Consider the following 26,372-nt stretch of genomic DNA (forward strand, 5'->3'; position numbering starts at 1 on the left):
TATCAAGACCTAAATAATGACATCACATGCACCAGTGTGTTATTTTTAACTCACAACGCAACAGACTTATTTGTTCATGTTTCATGCTTTTAATTTGGGCTTCATCTTCATTAAAGTTGGCATTTTTTTTAAATGTGACAAGAGTATATATACAATATTGAAAAAGAAAACAAGCAGTAACATTCAAATTATTTTCATGCAGTGTAAATGTTTTCTTTCTAACAATTTTCATTCACTCCAGCGTTACATAAATTGCTCAATTCCTGCCTTCCCTTAAATGTTCACTCCTAGTCCCAAACATTATTATGTATGTAATGTTCCCACACATTCCATTTATTTGTCATTTTCTTTTTCCACCCCTGGTTCTTTTTTTCTCCCTTACAATATGCAGTATTTCAGTTACAGATCATATAGATTTTTTAGTTCCATTTTCTAGTAATTGCATTTCTGGTAGCATTTCAGATCCCACATACCAGCTCAAAAGAATTATTTCCCTAGCTGCAATCATTTGCTTCCCTAACATTTCTAATGAGGTGCTCTGTAAGAAAGGTCTCTTTCTTTCCCATCACACCTCCAGTATTTGCTACCTACCTGAGAAAAAAGCATTCTTTGGAATATGCTCGGGATATAGAAGTACTTATGCAAACACTTTTATGCAAAAATTCTAAACCTTCTGGACTTTGTGGCATACTTTGGGCTGTACAGATTTCCTCCACAATGCCTTTGTAAATTGTCTTTTCCGTCATTCTTTTCAATCTTTTATAACCTCTTCTGATAGATTCTTATAGTTATCATGCAGTATATTTATATGCTATACTAATTATCTCTTTTTAGCAGCACCATCTTTTCTAGACTCAACTAAAAACTCAACCAAAGATGGTCTTTAACTTAGCACTCCCCTTTTTCGTTCTCTTTGCATATCCTCTGTTTTCAATCCCTAGTAAGGAAAGTTGTTTCTTACCTGCAGTCCAAACATTTTCTTTTGGCCTCAGCCCACTCTATTACATCTCTCTCTCTCTAGTTATTTGTTCCAAATATTTTGGTTCCTTTACTAATTTTCTCCAACAATTCCAGCCCTTTCTTGTCTGTTTTCTATATCCCTTCTTGCAGTCATCCGTATTGGTAAAATCTTCTTCCTCCATTCCCATGTTGCTTTGGTTTTTGGAATACTTCCTTCTACCTTATAAATATAGTGATCCCATTTCATTATGTTTCCTTTCCACTTGAGTTCATAACCTTCTGCTTGAGCTATGTATGAGCATTACGTGTATAGCTCTAAATTATTTATTCAAATCAGGTAATCCTAAACAACTTTGTTCTTTGGGGACAATCAGTTATGCCAGTTAGCCAAAAGGACTAAAGACATATTCACTCCTTGTATCTTACTATCCATATCCCTAATCAAAACCTTCCAGTTTCTCTGTTTTTGAATTATCTTTTGTTCAGTATCTCTGCACGTATCTTTAGCTGCCATATTGGAAACTTTTTTTTAATCCATGCACCTAAATACATCATCTTATGTTGAACAAGTAAATCCCACACCAGTGTAAACTTGATAACAATAAAAGAAAACACTGAAGGCCATGTCACAAAACTTTAACATAGCTTTAAAAACAAATGGTTAAGTACATTTGTTCATTTACTGTTGCTGAACCATTTCATATGCGGGTACACAGCTTACCAGTTTAGCCCTTGCTTACCTTCATTTAGTTTATATCCTGTAAACACTTGAAACTGTCTCCAAATGTCCCACCACACCACAGTGCCGTTTTCCTCATTTAAGTACAAAACATCATCTGCAAATAAAGCTAATGTTTTTGATTACCATACCAGTTAAATCCTTGAATTTGTGAGTCCATTATTTTCTTTATTAATGGTTTTAAATATAAAACAAAGTGGAAAGATGATATCCTTGCATGTTTGCTGTGTTCAAACACAGCTTGTCAGAGAGAAAATCTCCATCATAATTGTATCCTCCAACACTTTATTTATCCTCCTTATTAACCCTGTTATTCCATGAGGGAATGCAAATGCTGCCTTTGCTCAACTGTTAAAATTCTCTGTTGACATTAGTGAATGCTTTCGCTGCATCAATACTCTCAATCAATAATGGCATTTTCTTATATTCTGCTTCCCTCTTCATTGTTGTTTTTCTATTAATATTGTCAAATGTTTGTGTCCTTCCACAAAACCACACCGATTCATATCTGTAACTCTTGGCAACAGCTTTGCCATTTTCATAGCTAGTATATACATAAATACTTTATAATTATGGTTTAAATTTCAAATTGGTCTATATAAATGGTCTTTACCCACTTTGGGCAAGACAGCCCCAACAGCTTTCTTCCAATATTCTGGTACTGCTCCCACTTTTGAAACACTGTTAAACAAAACCTTCCAGATCTTTATTACTTTCTTCCTTCAGAGCTACCATAGGAATACCTTCTGTTTCTAGAAACACCCTTTGTTGATTTAATTCTACGTTAAAATTTTATTTCATCCCTTCCTCTCTTTGCTATTAATTCTTGAGCCTAGTCTTCGCCTATCCTTGGCATAGTTAATTCTTCCACAACTATTTTCATTTGTTCCTTTCTGATTTTCCCATTCTCCTACTTTATACTTTTTTCATAGAATTTCAGACGCACCTCTATAGGATCTCTGGTTATTTATCTTGTCATAGGCTCCTTAAATTTGGCAACTGTCCTTTCTACTTTCTGTTGCCGGAGTCATTATGCTAAACATTTTTGTGCTTTGTAGTTATAATAGTATGTGCCAGCCACCTTTCTAAACGCATGCATATTATCCAAATACTCCTTTATTTTCCCTTTAGCAGACAGCAATTGCTTCTCTTGTTCTGTGAGATTTCCTTCTTCTGCAATACTTTAACCTTTGACAACCACTCTAATTCATTTTACTACTTTCTAATATCTCTCTTATTTCTGCCATATTTTAGACTCCATTTTTATTAGCTATACCCTCTGAAAATGTTTTGTCTTCTTGATAACTCATGAATCGTGTCCACTATTCATTCCTTAAATTTCTATTTTTAACAGATAAGTAGGAAGGTGCCAGTGTCTCATTTTACTTTATTACTCTGCATCTTTGTCTTAGTACTTATTGGTGCATATTCTGAAGTAGCTATTAGATGTGTTTCAAATGCTTTAAATTAAATACCCATGCTCCTGTGAAACATTTTTTATCTTGTCTAGCCCAATTATTGTACTTTGGGGATTATGTATATTGTCTGAGTTCCTACTAGTAAATTCACATCTTCCACTAATATTCTCATAGATTTCTTCAGAAATCGACTCTCTTCTGCTATACTTTTCTCTTCTAAGTCCCACTGATACAGTCTCACTATTGCAAATCAGATTTCAGTACCCACCAATAAGTAATAGTCTGTAATGAAAGCTAATTATTTCTCCCGAAATTCTCCTAAGCTTCATAATAGTAGTTTTAGGTGGAATATGAATACATGCCATTATAATCCTCCTTCCTGCCATTAGCCCCTTATTACCACAAATGTATCATTATTCTCTTTCTTTTTCTCTTCTGTCAGTATTGGAGCCCTTCTCACAATCTGTATTAGTACCTCCCCTTTCCTTGGTTTCTGTTGAGTATCTGTTCTGAAGAACTTTAGTTGCCAAATTAACGAGCTCATTTCTGTCTAAATGTGACTTCTGTGCACCATGCACTTATTAATGTAATTCAGTGCTTTTTGTTCATATCTGCAGTGCCATTTACAGTCCATGATAAAACTAAGAAGATAGTAATTTTGATAAAAAGCTGCTACTTTCACATATTCTGCACAACAGTTTTTTTGAATGTGCAACTTGCATGCACATACTAATGTTTGGCAGGCTGATCCTGTATACAGTTGCTGCTTGTCATCTCTGTTTGAACTCATGTTACATTTTCCTACACTTTTCACATCAGTAAAAACAGTCAAGAAACAACAGCAAAAAAGCTAGAAATGTTTTCAACCCCATCCCTTTTTAACTCACAATAACCTTATAAAGTCCACTCATATAAGTGAAATAGTCTTGGTACGTCATTGTACTTGTTGCTGCACTGCATAAATGTCTTACTGTTGTTATGGTTGGATTAGCTTTAGTATATGTGTTATTATTATGTTAATATCAGTATATGTTGTATGCACATCGAGTTCGAAGTAACGCAGTTTCTTCAGTTGCACTGTCTGAATGACAATAAAGTTAATTTTAACTTTGACTTATAAACTATGTAAACTTTCCAAAAAGGGAAGTTAACTATCCATATAGGGGCAGTTGCCCAAAACAGATATACTCACAAGTTTTTCCTATTCTGAAGTTTGGTTTAATAATGCTGGAGGTGCATGCTAGAGCCTGGTTTCCTTTTGCATAGATGACATCTCTTCTTGTGCTATCTCCGTTTCCTTCCCAGATGTGAAAAACAATTTGCATGCTGTCTGTTGAGTGATGTTTTTAAGCTTCAGAAAAGTGAATTTAATGTTTTTCTCAACAGCCATAAGAAGGCTTCAAAGTATCTACAAAACGGAACTAGCAGATGACTCACTGTTTAACTAAAGAGCACTCACCACAGGTATCCCACAAGGCTTTGTTTTCAGGTCTCTTTTGTTCTTTTTATTCATTAATGACACTGTCACAGATCTAGCCCTATTTAGTATAGTCATGTATGTTGACAGTCTCTTGCTGTTAAAATCAAGTAAAGACACTATCCCGTCCAGCAAAAGCTTCAAGGCAGTTTTGTAAGACTCTGCCAGTGGACAAATGACAAGAGGCTGCATATTAATTCTAGAAAATCAAAAGTAATGGTCTTTGGCACCCAACAAAAACTACCAAAAATCTGTTTATCTAACAATAAACAACACATCCAGCAATAAGGCTGCCGCTAGTAGAGAAGCAAAAATATCTAGGGATCACTTTAGTACCTACTCTGTCATTAACAGACCATACAGATAATAATATTAGAAAAACTCTTAAATAACAAAAGCTATGCTACAAGCTCTCCTACCTCTTTACCGCTACCAGTCACAAAAGTATGACTAGAAATGTACTTGTCCCAAAAACTGGGTGTGAGTTTTCTCTAATATTTCTTCACTCCACCACAATTATGCACACATTGCAAACCACTATAAACAAAATCTGTAGATCTTCTCTTCTGGCAGGATCCTGTGCTCCTCACTGCCAGTTCCTTCAATGTTTCAAATGACTACCTGTAATTGAAAGAGCAAACTTGCTACTGAGTTAACATATATATATATATATATATATATATATATATATATATATATATATATATATATATATATATATATATATATATATATATATATATATATATATATATATATATATATACAGATTACTAAAAATAGGTCACTGTCCTTTAAAATCCAAACTACAGATTAAACAACCAAGCTTCTCTCTGAAATACCCTCAAGAAGAGGGCTTAACCCTCTTTAGACCATGTTTTAAGACAAGCACTGGAGAATGTGCATTCTCAAAGTTGGCTTTTACAATCTGGAATAAACTCTAAGGAGAAGTGAGAGATCAGAAAACTCTGTTAATATTCAAAACCAAAATAAAAGAATTACTACTGCAGGATTCTAGGTGCTTGTGCATTAGAGTTAATGGCTTGTCAGTGTTTGGAAAGAAGGAGAAAGAATGGGTAGTTATCTTACACCATGCCTGTGCTATACTGCACTTATGATGATTAAACAATTCAAGTACTGCAACACTCTGTAAAATAGCTCTTATTATATATTACCGGCTCTCCACTGTTGTTACTTTGTCATTATCAGTTTTATATCTACCATTGTATTTTTTGTAACATTGTTTGACTTTTATGTACCGCTGTATTATCCATTTGGCTTAGTTTATGGTTGAAAAGGGTTTACTAACTAGCCCGCTTGCCTGGTTAATAAACTGAAAAAGTAGTATCTGATTGCTACAAGGTTCCACCCCTCAAAAAATGTAACTCCTCTTACCCTTTTTGATGCCCTGCTCCATAAGAAAACTGTCCAGAACCAATATTTTTGAAAGCAATATATACAAGTAGGTCCCACTAAACCAAAAATGATGAGGGATTTATGCAAGAATTTTTCTGGTGCCAAAGAAGGCAAAGGACTTCAGGCACGTTCTAGATTTAAGTGGTTTAAATCAATACATAACAAAAAAGCAAATTCTGGATGGTCATCCTTCAGTCTATACTTCAGTTATGCTCTTTGGACTTCCAGGATGCCTGCCATCACATTAATATAGCAAGAGAGATCAGAAAGTACCTGTGCTTCAGGGTATGAAGCAGTCATTATCATTTCAGTACACTTGTGTTTTTCTGACCTCAGCCCCCAAACTGTTTACCCCACACACGGCTGCTATTGCAGCTCATCCAGACTGTGGTGCATAGGACTGTTTCCCAGTTTGGACAACTGGCAATTAGCTTTACCTACAAAGGAGTCACTGATTTGAGAATGGGGTTACTTGATGCAGCTTTTCCTTTCCTTGGAGATAAAATTAAACACTACAAAGTCCTAGCAGAAGCTTTTTCCCAGACATTCATTGGCTTCCACCAGAGCTCTGAGCTGCTTGGACAATCTCGCTTCAGATAGAATTTCTTCTCTGTAGTCTCTTACAGAAGCTCTGGCTGCCTTATGTCTCGAAGTCTTCACATTTTAGTTTCCTTCATTGGATACCACATGAAGGTATTTTAGTAGACATAAAAAGTACAGTAGTTGCAGATGTCGGATAATATGCCCAACCAAGGACTTACAATACAATTTATATTTAAGAAAATATTAATGTGATAAACTCCATGCCTCTTAGTGCTGTCAGTAATAAAAAAAATTCAGTCATGTCAAGTTAGAATATAAGGGACTGTATGTTAAGAAAAAAACAAATATTGCTGTTGTATTCAGCAAAGTATTTAGGAAGTATTACAAAGCACTTGATTGTCCATTCTTTTTTAGTGAACCTTTCATGTTCCCAGTGTCTGCTGATTATAGTGGACTTTGTAATTCAAAAGATGAGGTCAGATGTTGTGCAGTTCCTGATACTTTGGTTAAAAAATAAATTTGTTCCAGTTTGTGCAGACCTTACTGTCTTATTTCATAATCACTGTATTGAAGGAGACAGTTGGTGAAGATGGATGTACCAACAAACTTGAATACATCCCATATTACCCATGTTCAACTAAAGGCAGTGGTGCTGGAGGTTGGAAGGAGTCAGCTTTCTGCATTGCCATATGTATACCTTACTATAAATTTTGGAAGTATTAAATATATGCTTCATTTTTCACACATCACAAAGGAGTGACTTGATTCAAATGCATAAGTCGTTGCATGGCAGAAATGTATGGCCTTTAGCCTTAATATCTCATTCTTGACATGGTATTTATTGTCAGTCACGATAATGGTTTATCACAAACTTAAACCACTGTGTGAAGTTCAGAAATCCCATACCTTCTATGTGGCTGAGAGATTGCAAATTTACTGGAATGAGTAGTATCCATGTAATTTAATTTGCTCTGTAGACATGCACTGCTTTATAAAAGATATCTTTGCTTCCCTTAATAACCTAGCAGTTGTGTGATCATTCATTTCCTCAGAGCATTCAGTCTCTTATTAATGAAGCATACAGCTCTCTGGATTCAGTCTTCGACTTGATTCTTCAGCTCAGTAGTTACAAGCATCTGTAGTTTCCATAAGATCTTGAGACAGTTTAAAGAACGGATACTGAATAAAGGGCAAGTTTTTTTTTTTCTAGGCTTAAAGTAATTCCTGAACTTCTCTCTGGTTACTGCTGTTTTGCCTTACTCCTTTTTAACAAGACAGTAAGGCTGTATACCCTAATGATATCCACATGGATAATGTGGTTCACTGCATGTTTTAAGGCATCCTAGGTGGTGGTCTCACCTTATAAGAAGTGAATCCAATTTCTAGAACCAAAAACTTCCTGATTTCTGCTACATTTTGCAGCAAGAAAATTTCCGTGTTTGCATTTGGACCATTTTCCACTGTTATCCTTCAGTACTTCCATATACACACCCGCGGTGGTGGTGCTGAGGTAGCGTTGTCGCCTCACAGTAAGACGCTGTCCGTTTCGATTCTCAGCTAGAGCGTCTTCTGCAAGGAGACATGCGTTAATGGGCATACCTTCTTTGAAGGTTGTGAGTCAGGGCTGGCAAGCCGGTACGTAAAAATCAACTGCCAATCATTAGCGGACCGGAGTTCCGCTGTGGCGACCCCCAACTGGGAAAAGCCGAAAGACACAATACATACTTCCATATACATACACGCTACAAAATAAATATATTTTTTCACTTTTGAGACTATAATATTAATCTGGATATTTGGCATAATGCTCCATTACCAACACAGAGACTGTGGTGTATTACCAGATTGCATGAGGTGTGTAATCAAACTGAACTTCTAGAAGGAATGTGTACCATGTGTCATGCAACTCCCTGGGCACATTTAAAGCTGTATGTTTTTTTTTTTTCTCAGTGACAAATGGGTTGTCAAGGCAAAAACTCACCTATCTCTCTCTCTGGTGGGAGACTTAAAATTTGATTTTTGGTTTAATTATACATATAGCTGTGACACACTGCCAGATGGGAGGGAGTCACCCTTCCTTGAGTTATTCTCTAATTTGTAGTAGGAAATAAATAAGACAAGAACAGCCCCACTCCTCTTTCTAAACTACACCTATGTGATGTCACTGACAAGATCATGATTTCCTAGAACGAAGCAATCAAAGCTAAATCTGGTCATAAGGCAGACCAGCTCTTTATTGAGTATGGTTCAAGCAGGGGAGAATCCAGAAGCAGAAGAGAGAGACTTTGTTAATTACAGTTTCTGTCTTCAGAAGGCTCATAGACTTTTATATAGTGTAAACAAAGTAGCATTATGTTTTGGAAACATATGCACTAATGAGATTTGTACTGCTCATTTCCGTAATTCCCAAACGCACAGATGTGCGTAAGTGTGTGTGTGCATGTTTGTGTGTGAGAGAGAATTTATTAATTTGTTAAACCCACTAGGCACAAGTGCCACTTTTCAGGTGTGAGCAGAGTGTAGTCTAAATAAGTAACTTGCTAAAAATCAAAAAGCAGACAAATGGAAGATGAGAAAGTCAAATCCTGGACTATGTTATGAAATTTGTTAGCAGCCCATAGACTTAATTCTGTGTCTTAAACTGCTATTTATATACCATGTGTTCTGATCAGCTACTCTCAAGGAAGAAGCTGCTTTGTATATTTGTCCTAAAGACCATTTTGCTGTGAAACTTGGAGTCTGCTTCCCTTTTACCTTGAATTTAACCTTGTTTCTTCTCTGTTTTTTTTTTTTCTTTTAATTGACATTAGACCTGCTCAAGGATTTGTGCATTATTAAACATCTGAACTCAGCCCATACAAAGATATCCTGCCACTAAATTTGTGGAGAAACGTTTCTGAAAAATCTGCCTGTTGTATAAAATAAGATGGTGATGCGCTTTCCGAAGGCCTTTTGTGAAAGTTAATTACAGACTCTGAAATATGTATTTACCAGTTATGAAGACCTTGAAGAGGAATGGGTCCCTTTTCTTACCCACCCTTCTTTTATGCTGACCATCCTTATCAGTTAATACATACTTGGCAAACACTGTAGTTATGAAGAGAGTTCATGTGGCAATAAATGCCATTTGCTGCTACTTTTTCTTCCCCTTCTAGGAATATTTTAAGCTTGGCTTTTGGGTCAGATCTAGGTTTTGAAGTGATGAGTAACCCATCAACTCAGTCATTCTGGATGCAAGCTTGGTCTTCGTGGAATATTGCTATAGATGCTATTAATGATGAAAAGCTTACTGCTTGATAAAGTCCAACGTAGACAGATTTAATCATTGTATTTTTTCCAACAATTTCATAAGGCTAAGCAAATGTTTCAAAACTATGTGCCTTTGTAGTTGTACAACAGTATTTAAATTAGTTCATTACAATTTATTGTTTCATGTTTGTGGCTTTTTTAATATGGTAGTTGTAAAGCAGTATTTAAATATGCTCAGCAACATGCAGTATTTTATGTTTTGGGCTTTTTAAAAAAAAACAGTTATAGCGCATATGATATGACTGAATGAGTAGGCACAAGAACATAGTTACTTGTACGTGTTTAAAATGGATAAGTACCACTTCCTCCAGTTGTTATTGCTCTTGTTTTATTTTTAGGCCACAGAAATATTACAGCTTGGGCCTGCTGAATTGGTTTTCCTTTTAGATGACCTGTTCCGGAAATTGGAATACATGCTAATATCAGCTACAAAGAGAATACATTTTCTAAAGGTAATTTTTAAGTGTTATAGTGGATTGTTTAATGCTTTGTTAGTTAAAAAATATTTTTGGTGGCAGTTGCTGGTTGTAATACTATACTGATGTGCCAGTCCACTGTAGCATTCATTTTAGAACTCTTAACTTTATAACTTACCTGGATTCTTCTCTTCCTGAAGTGGTATCAGGAAAGTTACCAAATAGATTAAAGTCTTATAAAGAAGTATGTGAGCAGAAGTTTGGCATAGGAATCTCTGCAGATGGATAAGTGGTGGTGATATGGCTGAGTAATTGCCCAGTAGACTGGCATTTGGTGTGTTTGTGTCTTAGTAAACCTGTAAACCCTACTTAAGCATTGATGTTATGAAAATAGCTGTCTCTTCTGTTTTATTGTTGTAAAACATAGTAATTAGCTTTCCTGATGGTATTGTAATACACTGTCAGTCCAAATATATTAAATCCAATAATGGGACCCTCATAACCCCTGTCACCAGTACCAAACTGCTAGGTGTCACTATTGATCATAAGCTCAAATTTGACATACACATTACCCAAACAGTAAAGTCTGTTAACAAAAAACTAGGATCTATGTACAGAATTAAAAACTTCCTAACTCCCACTACCAAATTAACTATTGCTCGCACCCATCTCCTCTCTTCCCTCCTCTATGCTTCCCCGATCCTCTCTTTTCTTAATAAACGTGAACTTAACATGCTCTCTCTTGCCTATAACCACATTGTCAGATTTATTACAGGTTCCCTTATCGAACCCATCATTGCCTTAATCTGCGAAGACTTGGCTGGTTGGAACTGCCAAATCTCCTCAAACTTAGCCAACTCAAGCTTATAAAATAATCAACCATCCTGATAGAACTCCCTCACTGTGCAAAATTCTAACTCCATATACTAACCTCAACAGTCTCCGATCATCAAACAGCATCCAGATCCTAACCATCAAAGCAAAAAACTCAGGTGGGGATGCCCTTTATGCAAATTCCATTGGCAAGCAGTGGAACTCCCTGCCAAACAACCTTAGACTTACTTCTTCGCTCAATCATTTCAAAGCTAACCTTAAAGAATATCTCTCCACACAATGGACATGCCCATGTCGAGAACCTGACTAACTACATATCTCATTACTTCTAGCTCCACTTCCCTAGCCCATTTCCCTAATTGCAGATCTCTAAAATTTCTCTTTCCTTTTAGTAATAAGGAAAATCTCTGATTTCAGTCTATTTCTCAGTATCTTTAACGAAATCAATGTTTTGTGTATAATTTCCTGTCTGTCCTTTAGTCTTATATAACATCTATGTAAATTTTCATTCCTGCATATGTAAGCTGTATTCTCTTGTTGTAACAATACTTTGAATCCTGCAATTTAAATATGTACTTCTATTGTGTATTGGAGCTTTTCTCCTCGGGCCTCTACTGAAAACGGATATGTATCCAGACAGACCAGCCCGGTTAACAAATGTAAAATAAATAAATAAAATAAATGTAATGGAACCCAAGAGAGTGCTTTTCAGGTTTCTGTAAGTATCTGTGCTCATGCATGCGTGACAGAGTAAACAGAAGCCATTAACCAATTGACAGTCTATATATTTTGGTTATTTTTCTGCTGTGAATTGCACATTTAGAAAAATATTTAGTAAAATATATGCCATATAGCATTTCAGGATGTTTCTTTTGAAATCAGTATCAGATGCAGAGCAGGCTGACAGCACCAAGCAGTAGCATTCATTTTCCACTTCTAACATTAGTAGTAGGAGCAACAGGTCTAATAGAAAAATAATATACATTCATATTTAGATATACTACCAAAACATGTATCTTCATATGAATTATAGAAATAATCCATTTTAGACTCATTGTGTATGCCGCCAAGAGCATTTTTGGCTAACAGCTCTCATTGGATTGAAGCAATACTAATTTCATGAACTTTAGTTAGACCCTGACTTCGGAATTTGGTCTATTCCCCTCATGGTATTAGAAACTAAAAAGACTTGGAGAAATTAAACCAAGACAGAATGAAGACATTGCTGTACTACTGGAATGCTGTTTTCAGGTGAGAGATAGAGCTTTGAGGCCCTGTTTCTTTTCTGTTGATAGTGCCTTAAATCTGACTTCAGCAATGAATGCATCATGCAAGCACAGGCCTGTAAATAAGCTGTCTTGCTGTTTGACCCAACACTCACCTTTAACATTGCAAAGAATGTGTGATTAGTAAATTCCCAAAATGACAAAACTTGTAATTTAACAGACTTCTGTCTAAAGAGATCTGACATAACCATAAATATCCTGATATCCATAATAGAACTTATCTAGCAGTCGTCACACTGATGAAGAGTTCATGTTTTTTTTTCCCTTCTAATCAAGTAGATCATCACTGCTGTTCTTTGCAAAAAGCCAGTTGTATGCACTTACATATTTTCCATCCTGATCTTTAAACATAATAAACCTTGAATATTATTTTTATTGGCATACAAGCTAAAAGTCACTATTAACATTTATTCCCTTAGATTCCAGGATAAAAGAGTTTCAATCCTTGAAAGAAACCCTGCTTGTCTAGTGATAAGTGGTCCAACCTTAAAGGCCTTAACAGCAATGTGGAATTCTTTATCAAAATGCAGCAGAAATCAAACTAAGCTGTCTTAGTTTAGACTTTGAGTATGTAGCTTATACCTCTAGATGAGTTTTAAAAATATGCTTAAGCATGGTGATTGTTGCTATGTATAGCTGTGTGCTCTATATTCCCTTACCTTGTTGATTAGCTGCTTTCAGCCCTGTCCCCAGAAAAACTGATGCACTACAGGGAAAGTTTCTCACTTCGCGAAGTCCAGTTTCATCCCATCTCAGAAACTGTTTTCCTCAGAATAATCCTAAATGTTTCTTTTGGGCATGTCTTGGGCTCCCCAAGAGGATGCTTATCCTTATAGAAACTTTCTGCTGTCTATCCCAGTGCAGCTCTATCTCAGTCCAGTCCTTCCTTCCTTCTGGCACTGCAGCAAATTTCATCTGTCACTTAAGCAGTTTAGTTTGCCTGATTCTATGTGAGGGTCTCCCCATTACCCTTGGCATTTCACTGGAATCGGTATCTGGACAGTTTAGAAGTCAAAAATTCATTATTCCTCCACTGTGTTGTAGGAGTGGATAATGGTGAATGGAAACATGAAACCTGTCCCAGAGTTTCATTTTTGTCCCAAGTTGCCAGTAAATATCACATCAGATGCCTCTAGACTGGGGGTGTGGGAAGCATACTTCCATTGCTGGTCAACCAATTGGACATGCTCTCATCATAAAATTAATCTCTACATCACTGAGTTGGAGATGAGGTCAGTCCAACTCGGTCACCAGTGCCCCAGGGCTTGCTTCTTTCCAGCCCTCCCTTGATTTGGAGTTTACACCTTCCTGTGACATCCTCCATTGGAGTGTGCACTGGGCAACTTAAAGCTGGTTGCTTTCCTAGAACACTTTGATAACTAGTGAAAAATGCCTAATAAAGGTTTTTAAAAAGTTTAATCAGTGCTGTTATGTGTGGGCTGAAGAATAAAGGTGTTATAGAACATTTGGTGATGAAAGGGATGGATTATGTTGTGGAACCTAACTATTTTGATAAAAAAATTGTTTGAAAGGGAGAACTGAGTTGCCATGATGATCAGAGTTCACCACCAAGTGAAAATTAGTTAAGAAAAAGGTGTTAAAATTTAGAGGAGACTGAGGTAGCCAGCAGCCTGAAGAGCAAAATGAATTGAGTTGTGGAATTTCACAAAATTGATTGACAGTTATATTGAAAAAGATTGGGAGTTGTTATTATTGAGGATGCCCAATACCTACTTAATCAGCAGACAGTGGTGGAGCCAGTTAGGCAGCAGTTTTAGGGGATTCAGGAACAAAGCAGCACAAACAGTTTAGCATCCTGACCAAATTAAGTTGCACCTCACTGGATGGAAAGGCAAGGCATAAAAACATAAGAAGATGGAGGAAAATGATTTGTTGGACTGTGTGAGTGTAAGTGGTGGAATGGATTGGATTTTCTAAAGATTTTTTGGGAGCTGCATCAGTGAAGCATTTGCCATTTCCTGATATTGACTCCAAGTATAGAAAACACTGACCAATACTGAATTAGGTTTTGATTTGTGAAAGTGTAGAAACGATTTGGAAGTTGGGGTAACTAGGTAAAAAACTATATGGAAAAATAGTGGTATGGAACAGGACTGGTCAGCAGTGATTTAAAAAAAAAAAACTGTTCTCACTGTATGATTTTGATAAAAGAATGTATGCATAAAAGACTGAAATGTAAGTTGTCATTTACAGCTGATTTAAATGTTTTCTTTAATGGGAAGGTGTTCTGTGATAATTGTGATGAAGCATTTGGAAAAAAAAAATAAAAGTGCCTTTCAGATTGACAACTTGCAGATGGAGCAGAATGAAAAATATGCTATTGAACTGTGAAATGCTGGCAAAGCAGGAGAAATAAAAGATGAGTGGAAGGAAAGTGTAGTTCTGCTAAAAGGAGCCTTATTTGCAAGAGCTATCCTATGAACAACCTGGTTGGATAGGTAGGGGAGCTCGATATGAAATTGGAATTGTAGGGAACAGAAAACTGAATAAGGCTGTATCAAACAGGACTATTTCATAAACAGTGTTGCTAATATCCATACATGGGGTGAACAATCTGTAAACTGTTTTAGTATGCCAGTGGAAGCGATTTTTTTTATTTTTTGGTTATTGGTTGACTTCCTATTCCAGCTGAGCAAGGTAGGATGTTTCCATATGGTTGAGTTTAACTGTGTGTGAGGTAATAACATTACATGTGAAGTTGTTCAATCTCGACGTTCATTCTTCACTGATGGGTTCGGAGCTGATCCTCGGCTCCGACATGGCCGACTAGCAAGCTCAAAGTTTTCCAGTAGCTCGAGACCCAACTCCTTATCCCACAATGCACTGCTGGAATTACCTCTGATCTAGTTTGCCGCGGCACGGATCTCTTGGTTTCCAGCGTTGCTCGAGACTATTGTGGAAGTTTTCAACTTTCAGCAAGTTTTTCTATTTGAATTTTATGTCTTTCTACTATTTTATTATATAGTATTATCTAGTTAGCAGATTTTGTTCTGTTTTTTCCCCCTTTCCCAGTAAAATCTACTGATTGTCTTCGGCCTCTTGGCCTTGGGCCTTTTCTTACAGCTTGTCAGATTAGAATTGCCCCTTGGGCTTTTGATATTGGATTACTAGTTGCCTTTTTGGGCTGTTTGTGCCGTCTTTTGCTGTTTGTAGTTAATTAGATTAATCCTCTCTAAGTTAAACTATCTATATAGTTAAATAGTGTGAGTGCTCTTGTGAATTGTGTTTCTGGTAGTTAGTACTATGTCTGAAGAAAAGGAAAAGCATCCAAAGTCTGGCTTCAAAAAGTGCCCAGACTGCGGCCAAAAGATGTCTGTTACAGATGCCCATGTGCAGTGTGTGTACTGTTTGGGTGAGGTGCACCTGCAGGAGTCATGTAGTATCTGCCACTCCTTTTCCACTTGAGTGCTTGCAGAAAGAAAGCGGAAGTTAATTGACAGGGGTATTATCAAACTCCCTTTCTCAGAGGCATTGTCTGACCAGGATGGGGCCAGCAAATCGTCCAAATCTTCTAAAGAATTCAGATCAAAGAAAGGGAGAAAGTTGGAAAGTGTTGTGATTTCGGCTCCACTGACTTCGGAGCCGACAGTCTGTTCTTTTCAGACCCGGGACACTGCTCTGGAACCGGTTTCCGAAAAACCTCCCTCTCTACTCCATCTGTTCACTCCTCCAGGTCTTCAGTCAGCCTGTCCGATCTGGATATGGACCGGCTGATTCAGAAACTCTTAAAGGCACCAGGCCTAGCTAAATTGCTGTTGGCTCAAAGCAAACCGTTGGAGCTGAATACCATTACTCCTGAATTGTCTGCTCCTCCTCCGAGCCATACCGGACTTTCGGATCTGTAATGTCACAAAAATATCCCCATTCCTCTTCTACTATTCTTTTAATAACACCAGAATTGGCACTGTAATCAGTGACAAATACTGTTTTGTAACCTTCATTTAGGTCTTGAACTTCACCAACAACAGAAAGTTTTGGCACATTGCCTGTGCCAAGGATGGACTTATATACAGTTTCCCTGCCATCCTCGACTTCTTTACTAATATTTTCAATAAACTCTTGAGGGTATTCCCTCTCCCAGAACAACTTAGTTAACATTGAACATTCCCGTGCATAGTCAAGGTTGTCAGATGTCATACGTGATGCTCTGACAAACTGTCCCTTGACTATGCCTTTCTTTTGGTGTCTTGGATGAGAACTAGTGAACCTGATGTAACTATTAGAAAAAGTAGGTTTCTTGTATATTGTAGATTGGAAACCTTCATCTTCTACTCTCAAAGTCACATCCAGGTAATTGACCTTACCCTTGGAAACTTGGTACGTAAAATTCAAAAAATCCGTACTGGAGTTTAAATATTTGATAAAGTCCTCCAGCATACTTATTGTGCCTGTCCAAAAAATGCAAATGTCATCCAAAAATCATGTATAAAAAGTCCAATGTTTACTATATACACTGTTGAATACATATTTACTTTCCCAAACAGATAGGACTATATCTGCATAGGTGGGGGGGGCACAGTTAGTAACACCTGAAATTTGTTTAAAATATTCCCCTGAAAAATACTGGAAATTGTTATTTAGAACCAGTTCTGCCAATTCCGTCACCAAAAAAATATCGTTTTCACTTGCCTCTGGGTTTTTTCTCAGGGCTTCCTCTAGCCAAGTTAAACCCTTGTCGTGTGGAATCACGAAGAAAAGATCCACAACATCTATGGTGAGGAAGGTTAAATCAGGGGAATATAATTCGGGGGTAATTTTGCCCCAAAATTCCCAGGAATCTTTGAGTCTTTGAGTAATCTTTAAATCTTGAGTCACTGATTACAGTGCTAATTCTGGTGTTATTAAAAGAATATTAGAAGAGGAATGGGGATATATCTGTGACATTACAGATGTTACCAACTTAAAAGGGAAAACTATGAGAACAGTCTTTCGCAACGGGAGAAATATCAAAAATATACTGGAGCAAGAAATAGAGATTAAGGCATTTTCTAATCAATGCAGAGGCACATACAGATGTGGGGCTTGTGCACAATGTAAATGTATAGCACATACAGACAAAATCTATATTCCAGCTAGAGATAGATGGATTACTGCATCCAACTATTCAAATTGCAACAGCCAAGGGCTAATAATATATTTGAGTATGTGCCAGGTTTGTCAGAGGTTTTATGTAGGAAAAACGGAAAGACACTTGAAGCGCAGGATATATGAACATCTATATGAAATACAAAAACATAATCCCAGTAACGCTTTATACCAAGATACCCTGACATGCCAACAAGCCAAATTTGTATTTTTTTGTACTCGAGACACAGTACAGGGACAACAGAGGGGGGGGTCCATGGAAGACCAGATTAGAATACCGGGAAACCTATTGGCAGGTTTTGTTGGAAGCCAATAGATCACCTGGTATGAATGACAATATATCCATTGCACCGTTACTAAGGTTGAAAGCTGCTAAATTGTAAATTTAATGTATACAGAATCAACTGTTATATTAAATGGTTTGCAATATTTTTTTTAAAAAAAACTTTTTATATTTATACAATTTTTTTATTAATTATTATATGATGGATGAGTATTATATATATATATATATATATATATATATATATATATACATTTACAATGCATTTTTAAATATCAAGTTCTTATTTTACAAACAATTTTTATACAGTATGTCAGTTGACAAGATATAAATTAAATATAGTATATATAAGGGTCCTAGTTTTTCAGATTTTAAAGATCACATACTTTGTTACTAGGCATTTTAAGAACGTATAACTTTAAAAACTAATTAGAAGGTTTTTAATTGATGTAATTAAACACTATATATATCTTGTTTGTGTAATGAAATTTATATCTGATGAAGTCGGGGAATTACACTGACGAAAACGTATCAGTTTCTATTGACGTTAATAAATTTATTGTGGTTGCGGTCTCTCTACTATCTGATTCTGGTTTTGTACCAACAAACTTTATTTTGAAGCAGGTTATAACAGCACTTGGAGAAGTTAAACCATGTGTGTTTTGAGATATAACATTGTATGGAAACTAAAATATTGGACGCCTGGTGAACATTGTACACTACAGGAAAGGATTACTTTGAAAAGTACGAGTCAAACAGGGACCCTTATTTTTGTAATTTGAATTATTTTTTTCAAGGAATGGGGTGCCATGCTAGTTAAAGGTGGACTAAAAAAAGAAAAGAAAAAAATTTACTTGTCTTGTCTACTTTAAATTTCACTATAACTTGTAATCAAAGTACAATAAACTCTCAACTGGCACCCATGGGGATTGGTAGATGCTGGATAACTGTAGATGTTATGCAGTCCTGTCTCGCCGTAATTCTTGCTGGATGGGTTTGGAGCCGATTCTCGGCTCCAACTCAGCCAATACTAAAGCTCGAGAGCTTTTACTGGCTCGAGGCTAACCCCTATCCCATGGTGCCTCAGAGCAATTCCCTAGATCTCGTTTGCCCCGAAAGCTTCGAGGTTGTCTCCTTACTGGCTCGTTGGCTAAGTAGAAGATTTTTTTGATAAATTTTGTATTTTCATCCTTTTTTCTTCACTTTATACCTTTAATAGATGTTGGTGTGATTTGTTATTGAGTGCTTGATCCCCTATTCCACCCTTTTAGGATTGTATGGCCCGTTTTAGTTAGAGGGCCATAGTTGCCCATTTAAATTAGAGGGCCTTTCCTCCCTGAGTGCTAGTCTTTTCAAAAAAAAAAAAAACTTCATAACTTTACTGTTAGTTATAGTTAGTGTTGTTGTTTTTGCAAAATTGTTGTTAGCCTTGTTTTCTTGTCAAGTATGTCTAAAGAGAATGACAGAGCATAAGGAACACTGTCCATCAGAGTTCAAGTGTTCAAAAAAGATGTCATTGACTGACAGCCACACTAGCTGTGTGTACTGTCTGGGAGAAGCTCACTTACAAGAACCCTGTACCTTTTGACATGCCTTCAGTACCAGGGTTCTTAATGAGAGGAAACATAAATTAATAGAGAGGGGTCTTATGACCACTTGGTCAGACAGCTCCCAAAACTGTGAAAAGAAAATCTTCGGTTCCAGCTTCGGAACAGTCTATAGAGTCTAAAGCAACGGAGCCAAGAAGTTCTGGTTCTGTCTTGGTGCCATCGGTTTCTTTGGTGCCGAGGAAGCCTTCGGTACTGAGGCAATCACCAGTTATCAACCCTGTTTCACCAACATTGAGGTCTCCTATATTAGAAAGGAGGAGATCTCCTTCTGTCTCCACCCGTTCCTCCAGGACACTTTCAGATGAGGACATCAAGCGGGTGGTGAAGAGGTTGCTTTATGACCCGACTCTGGCCAAAAAGTTAGCCCTTCAAGAACCAAAGGCTTCATATCTTCCCCGTTTACAGACTGCTTTGTCCTCGGAGCCAAAAACTTAGGGTTCTTCTATGTTGGATCCTTCGGTTCTGAGAATTCTTCCTGCCTCTTTGGAACCGATAACTCTATCCTCAGCGGCTCAGTCTGGAGCCAAGGGATCTGGGAGCTGACGCTCTCGAGCCTGCTTCGAGAAGGATAGCCACCCTGTTTTTACTTCGGAACCAACCCTCCCTCTCGGTGCATCGGCTCGACTGATCTCGGCTCCCATGTCTGCTTTGAAGCCTGCCCCTCCTGCTCGGAGCTGACCTTCCATTTCTTCGGAACGGATGTCTTCTTCAGAGCAGGGTGGAAAGGCCTTCAAAGCAATAGAGAAAGCTTTGTCCAGTGCCAAAGCCCTGCCTTTGGACTCGATGTCCCACCAGCAGCAGGCAGCAACCTCTTCTCTCCCACCACACCCTCAGCATAGGGAACCAGAGACTCAAGCAGCCCCCATCGGAGGTGTCCCCCTCTTCCGAGACCTCCCCAGATTATCCCACTGGAGAGCCTCCTCGGAAGAGACTTTGTAAGAGGAAGCACATTGACTCACCTGAGTCTGTCACATCAGACACTGATTTGGATGAGTCAGAAGGGTCCCCTAGATCCCCCTCTGAGGATGTCTCCTTTTCTGACATCCTTGAAATCCTTAGACAGAGGGGCGATTGGAAGACCTCTAACACTACTGAGGACGAATCAGTGTATTTTGAGGCCTTTGGTTCCCGACCTTCCACCTCCTGGGTAACACCGCCTTATGACCAGCTCTTGGGGGTTATATCTCTGAAAGCCTGGACCTCCCCAGACAGAGTGGAGCCTGTCCCGAGGAGGCCAAACAAATTTATGACTGCTCCGGAAGATAAGTCCTTTCTTTCTAAGGGAGTTCCTGTTAATGCTATGGTGGTAGCAGTGGCCAGGAAAAAGGAGTTGTCAGAGACATCTTCTAATATCCATCCTCTTAATAAGGAGCCCAGGACGATGGATAGGTATGGAAAGCGTACCTTCTCTTCAGTGGCATTTACCTTAAGATCGCTGAATTACCTCTCCCATTTTACCAGACTTCAACGGGAATCTCCTGAAGGAGTTGGGAGACGCACCCTTCAGGGTTCAGTAGCTTCGGGATCCATGAATAAAGTATCTGCGCAGCTCTCCACCCTTACATTGATAGCCAACTCCTCCATGAGGCTGATTTCCTATGCAGCGGATGGAATGAGCAGGGCAGACGCAGCAGGAATTTCTCTTGGAGTCATTCCTGAATGCGTCTATGTAACTTCACGGAATCCTTTAAGTCTTCCTTTACCAATGTCCCCTTTGATGGTTCAACTCTTTTTGGACCGCAGGTAAAACAGACTTTGACCAGGTGCGAGCGGGAAGGGAAAACCTTATCTGCCGTTGGGGACCGCTTCTCCCTTCCTTCTAGACCGTATCCCAAGGGTCAAACAGGAGGGAAAATGTGGTTCCGTAAATCCCAAAAAAGGTTTCCCTCAGGCACAAGGTCAACCCTCCCCTAGAGGCAGAGGGGGAGGATATAACGGAAGACGCCACCCTAGCAGCAGAGGTGGTCCACACCATCAGGGAGATAGAGAAGGTTTCTCTGATCATCCCTTCCATCGCCCCTAAGGGTTTGCCCGACTGTCTGTCTCTGGGAGCAGTCAGGGGTCGTCTTTCACTGTACCCAAGCACCTGGCTAAACATTTCCCAAGATTGTTTGGTACAAACCATAATATCCAGAGGTTACCTGGTTCCCTTTGTTTCCGATCCCCTGGTAAACTGGTCTCTACCAGACGTGCCACCCATTCAACTAGACCTTGCCACATCTGAGGTCATCCCGTTGCTGCAAAAAAAAAGAGTCATCCAGGAAGTCCCCACAGAGCATATAGGATCCGGAACTTATTCTCGATTCTTTTTAGTTCCAAATAAGACAGGGGACTGAAGATCAATTCTAGATCTCAGCAACTCAAGTTTGTAAAGAAATCGAAATTCCGAATGATCACTCTGCAGTCTATTTTTCCCTTTATCTGGAAAAACAATTGGATGTGCGCTACCACATCACAATGGGCAGGTGCTCCAGAAGACACCTATGCTTTTGGCTGGAAGCCAGTCATTTTCAATTTCGAACACTGCCCTTTGGCCTCACTACAGCCCCCAGAGTGTTCACCAAATGCATGGCAGTGGTAACGGCTCACCTGAGACGTCAAGGATTCCAGGTGTATGCGTACCTAGATGACTGGCTCCTCACTGCTACCACCAAGCACCAGCTAATCAGAACCAGGGACGAGACTCCAGATTAGGCATCACAATAAACTTAAAAAAATCAGCCTTATCTCCATCGCAGCACATAATATTCTTAGGCTCAGAAATAGACTCAACCACCATGACAGCAAAACTGACACCAGAAAGGATAGAATCATTACGCGATCAAGTCATATTCTTGCTGAAGAGAGACAAAGTACAGGCCAGGATAGTCGTTCAGGTCCTAGGGACTATGGCTTCCACCATTCTCTTAGTTTCCCTAGCCCGTCTGCACATGAGAATACTTCAGTGGCTTCCATTTGCCCAGTGGTCAATGCAGGATCTTCCCCTGTCTTACCAAATACTCATCCACTTCATTTAGGTCGCCCACTTGCACCCCCCTCAGGAAAATGCAGTTTTGACCACGGACACCTCCCAGATAGGGTGGGGGGTGCATTATCTGGGAATGCTGGTCCAAGGTACTTGGCAGAACCACGAGAACCACTTGCACATAAACGTTCTGGAGATGAGAGCGGTGCTATACGCATTGCAAGCACTTCACAGTTCTCTTCCCACAGGGACAATTGCAATTCAATTAGACATGTCTGTAGTTTAGGTTATGGTTCATAGGTTAGTACAAGGCTAACTGCCCTTGCGAGCCATTGTAAGCCTAGCCAATTATCTCTTGTAAGACTCAAACCTTGCACCTTGTGTTTGTAAGGCAAACACCGTAACCATTAGGCCACCCTCCCAACCGGGGGACCCAAATCTTACCCACTTTGTTGAGAGGCACTAAGAGTATGGAAATGGGCGATGGACACTCAGCACTTTCTGGTAGCAACGCACATCCCGGGGAAGTCCAGTGTGATAGCAGACAAACTCAGTAGAGCAATTCCGATGCCTCACGAGTGATCCCTGAATTCAGAAGTTGCGAAAGAGATTTTTCACAAATGGGGCCAGCCTTGCTGCAACCTATTTGGCACGTACATGAACACCAAATGCAGCAGCTACTTTGCCCTAATTCCCCATCCGCGGATGTCACCCAGGGATGCTCTGGTCCACAATTGGCCTCCAGGACTTCTTTATGCTTTTCCACCTTTTCCTTTCATTTCAAAAGTGATTCAGAAAGCAAAACTGCTGGAGTACCCTGACCTTCATTGCTCCTTACTGGCCTCGTCAAGTCTGGTTCCCCTTCCTGTTGCCCTGTCTCTTGGAGGGACCTCTGATTCTTCAACCATCTCCAGACCTCCTGATTCATCAATCAGGTCAGTTCCATCCTACTATCCAGACCCTGAAATATACAGCATGGCTGCTCCAGTTCCACGAATAGCCAGTGTGTTTTCCTTTCACCTACAGTCAAACACATTCTGATTTTTTCACACAAACCTTCCACAAGGAAATGATATCCCAGCAAATGGAAAAGGTTCTCCATTTGGGCAGCAAACCAAGGCATAGATCCCTATTCAGCTCCTATAGAGTCCTGTCCTTCCTGGCATCCATTTTTCATGATGGAGCTGCAGCTGCAGCTGCTACTGTTAGAGTTCAATTAACTGTCATCTTAAATTACCATTTTGGCTACATGGGAAATCCAATCATGTCCCACTCCTTGTGCAAAACCTTTTTGAAAGGAGTCCTCCTTCTCAGACCTCCAGTCAGACAACCACCAGAGCCCTGGGACCTAAACCTAGTTTAATTTCTTCCCCCCTTTGAGCCCTCTTCTTCATCGGATCTGAAATTATTGTCTTGGAAAACATTTTTCTTAGTGGCTATAACTTCTGCTAGGAGAGTCTCAGAATTGCAAGTCCTCACCATCAGACCTCCTTACATTGTTTTCCACAAGGATAGAGTCTCACTTAGTACTAATCCTTCCTTTCTTCCTAAGGTATGTTCTGAACATAACCTCAACACAACTATCGAACTTCCAGTTTTCTTCCCAAATCATACTAATAAATCAGAATACAGACTCCACCAATTGGACTTCCATAGAATTTTCAGATTTTAACAGGGCTAAAGAATTTAGAAAATCAGACCAATTATTTGTTTCCTTTTCAGACAAAAAGGCTTACCTGTTTCTAAAGTTACCCTGTCTAAATGGCTTTCACAATGAATTTCATTTGCTTACAAGACTGTTGGCAAACAGTTACCAACCAAAGTAAAAGGCCATTCAACCAGAGCAGTATCAGCTTCATATGCCTTTAGATCTAGGCTTCCAATTGATACCATTTGTGCAGCAGCTACTTGGGCAAGACCGCATACCTTTGTCACTCATTACAAATTGGATTTGGCCTCCCGGGACAAGTCATCCTTTGGGTCTACTGTGCTGAAAAGTCTCTTCACTTGAGCCACCCGGGATAAAGGTGCTAGGGACGCTGTCCCATCCAGCAAGAATTACAGCGAGATAGGACTACATAACATAAGGAAGTTATGTACTTACCACAACGTTCCATGTTTGTAGTCCATCTTGCCTACATTCTTGCATCCTACCGTCCTTCCCCCTTCCTGTTTCCTGGAGGAACTGGTGGACTATACATTATATTGTCTGACATGGTTGTAGTTGTCCATTCACCTGGCATGGATAGTAATACACAGTGTTCTGTCTGTATGTGCATGGTTATTGATAGTTTCCTGACTATTATGTACCTATTACTTTCTTGCAAACAAGATCTGGGGGATTGCCATGAGGCACCATAGGATAGGGGTTGGCCTTGAGCCAGTAAGAGCTCTTGAGCTTTAGTATCGGCCGAGTTGGAGCCGAGAATTGGCTCCGAACCCATCCAGCAAGAATGTAGGCGAGATGGACTACAAACATGGAATGTTATGGTAAGTACATAACTTCTTTTTTCTGGTTGCTTGAGAGTTACAATTAAAAATAGGCCTGACTGATACTGTACCCTATACTATTTATTTGGTTTGACTTGTTCTCAGGTTGGGGAGAGAGGGAATTTATTCCCGTCTTCCTTTTTAAAACTCTAAAAACGTAAGGTATGTTTCTGCGGGAGAAAACAGAAAACACATGAAAATTGTACTGCATTTCTTTAATATTCTGTTGCCGGTTGGTTGAGAGTGCTGGTTGCTTGAGTTCCAGTTAACTGAGAGTTTACTGTAATCGGGTACATGTAAGGGTATGCCACTGTATGGAAAATTAAAAAAAAAAAACACTGAGCCAATGATGAAAAAAAACAGTGTTGACGAGGCTATTTGAAGTGTAAATCCAAAAGTGACTATTATTTTTGTGGCTAGAATTACCTGTTTTGCAGGACTGACAACTGCGTATTTGCTGCATTTGATATGATTAACCAATGTTGTTGTTAAGCCTGTAAAATACATTGACTTTTTATTAAGGATAGTGAATGGGTACCTTTTAGTTTTTTCCTGAGCATTTCTTGCCCCTCATCCCCACCAATCATCAGGCCTCCCACAGTTAGACCCATCCCAGCCATCTCCCTGTTACAGCTATGGCCAGTACAAGAGAGGGGTAAGTTGTTCTGAGGAGGCCAACATTCAAGGAACCATGAAAGTTTTTGATTGCCATGTTTTCATTCCTTCTTATCATGTACTGCTGGAGGTGGACATTTTCATCCCATGGCTTTAAATCTGGATTCCTCCTAAACTCTGGTCTTATGGAGCCCCATCCTGTCTTGTTTTTCCTTAGGCTGGGAACAAGAGCATTTCTCCCATAGTAGCTTCACTTCAATCTGACTGCAAGCTCTAGGGTCCTTTCTAGTATGGTCAACCATTGTGCCTGGTGTTATGTCAAAGGCTCTCGCATCAACGCAGGGATGTCAAGATGTTCATTCATTAATCACTGCTGCAGTTGCCTAAGCTACATAGAAGTAGCTGCAGGATCAGATGTGGGATGAGAAGTAGATATAAGACTTAGGAGCTTTACAGTCTGCCTGCCTTTTCAAGTCCTGAAGGTTGGCTGTCAGTCATATTGCAGGCTATATCAAAAACATCCTTCAAAGCTGGTAAAATAGGATTAGCACCAGGATTTGGAAATACATCTGGTAATAAATCAAGTTATTACTTCAAAGAAGCTGGAATATCAGTCTGTTCCCATTGACACATCTTATTTATCCTGGAAATACTTTCCTCCAAGTCAGAATCAGGTACTTGGGCAGAAAAAATAGAAGATGCTGTTTCCAATCCCTTTCCTGATCATCAGACTGGAAATTCTCAGAAACTGAGGAAAAGCACTTATGTCTTCTTCTACAAAGATTCTAGTCACCTTTCATGTGTTGTTTGCAATAAACCTTTAACCAAACCAATAAACTGTTCTTTGTCTTCAGAAACCTAGCCAGATGAAAGTAAAAGTTCATTATCTAATTTTTCTAAAGACA

The 26,372-nt window shown here is 38.9% G+C and overlaps 1 protein-coding gene across 3 annotated transcripts in view; it reads left to right on the forward strand.

Moving 5' to 3' along the window:
- The window catches only part of FANCD2 (FA complementation group D2), a 1,694,389-nt gene that overhangs the window by 1,105,247 nt on the left and 562,770 nt on the right, over positions 1-26,372 (forward strand). For all 3 annotated transcript variants that reach the window (XM_044077594.1, XM_044077597.1, XM_044077595.1), the window contains exon 30: positions 10,201-10,314. In XM_044077594.1, the coding sequence (XP_043933529.1) occupies positions 10,201-10,314 (114 nt within the window). The remainder of the gene's footprint in view (positions 1-10,200; positions 10,315-26,372) is intronic.

Source organism: Protopterus annectens, chromosome 7.part0 (assembly GCF_019279795.1).
Source record: "Protopterus annectens isolate FY-2018-M chromosome 7.part0, PAN1.0, whole genome shotgun sequence".
NCBI lineage: Eukaryota > Metazoa > Chordata > Ceratodontiformes > Protopteridae > Protopterus > Protopterus annectens.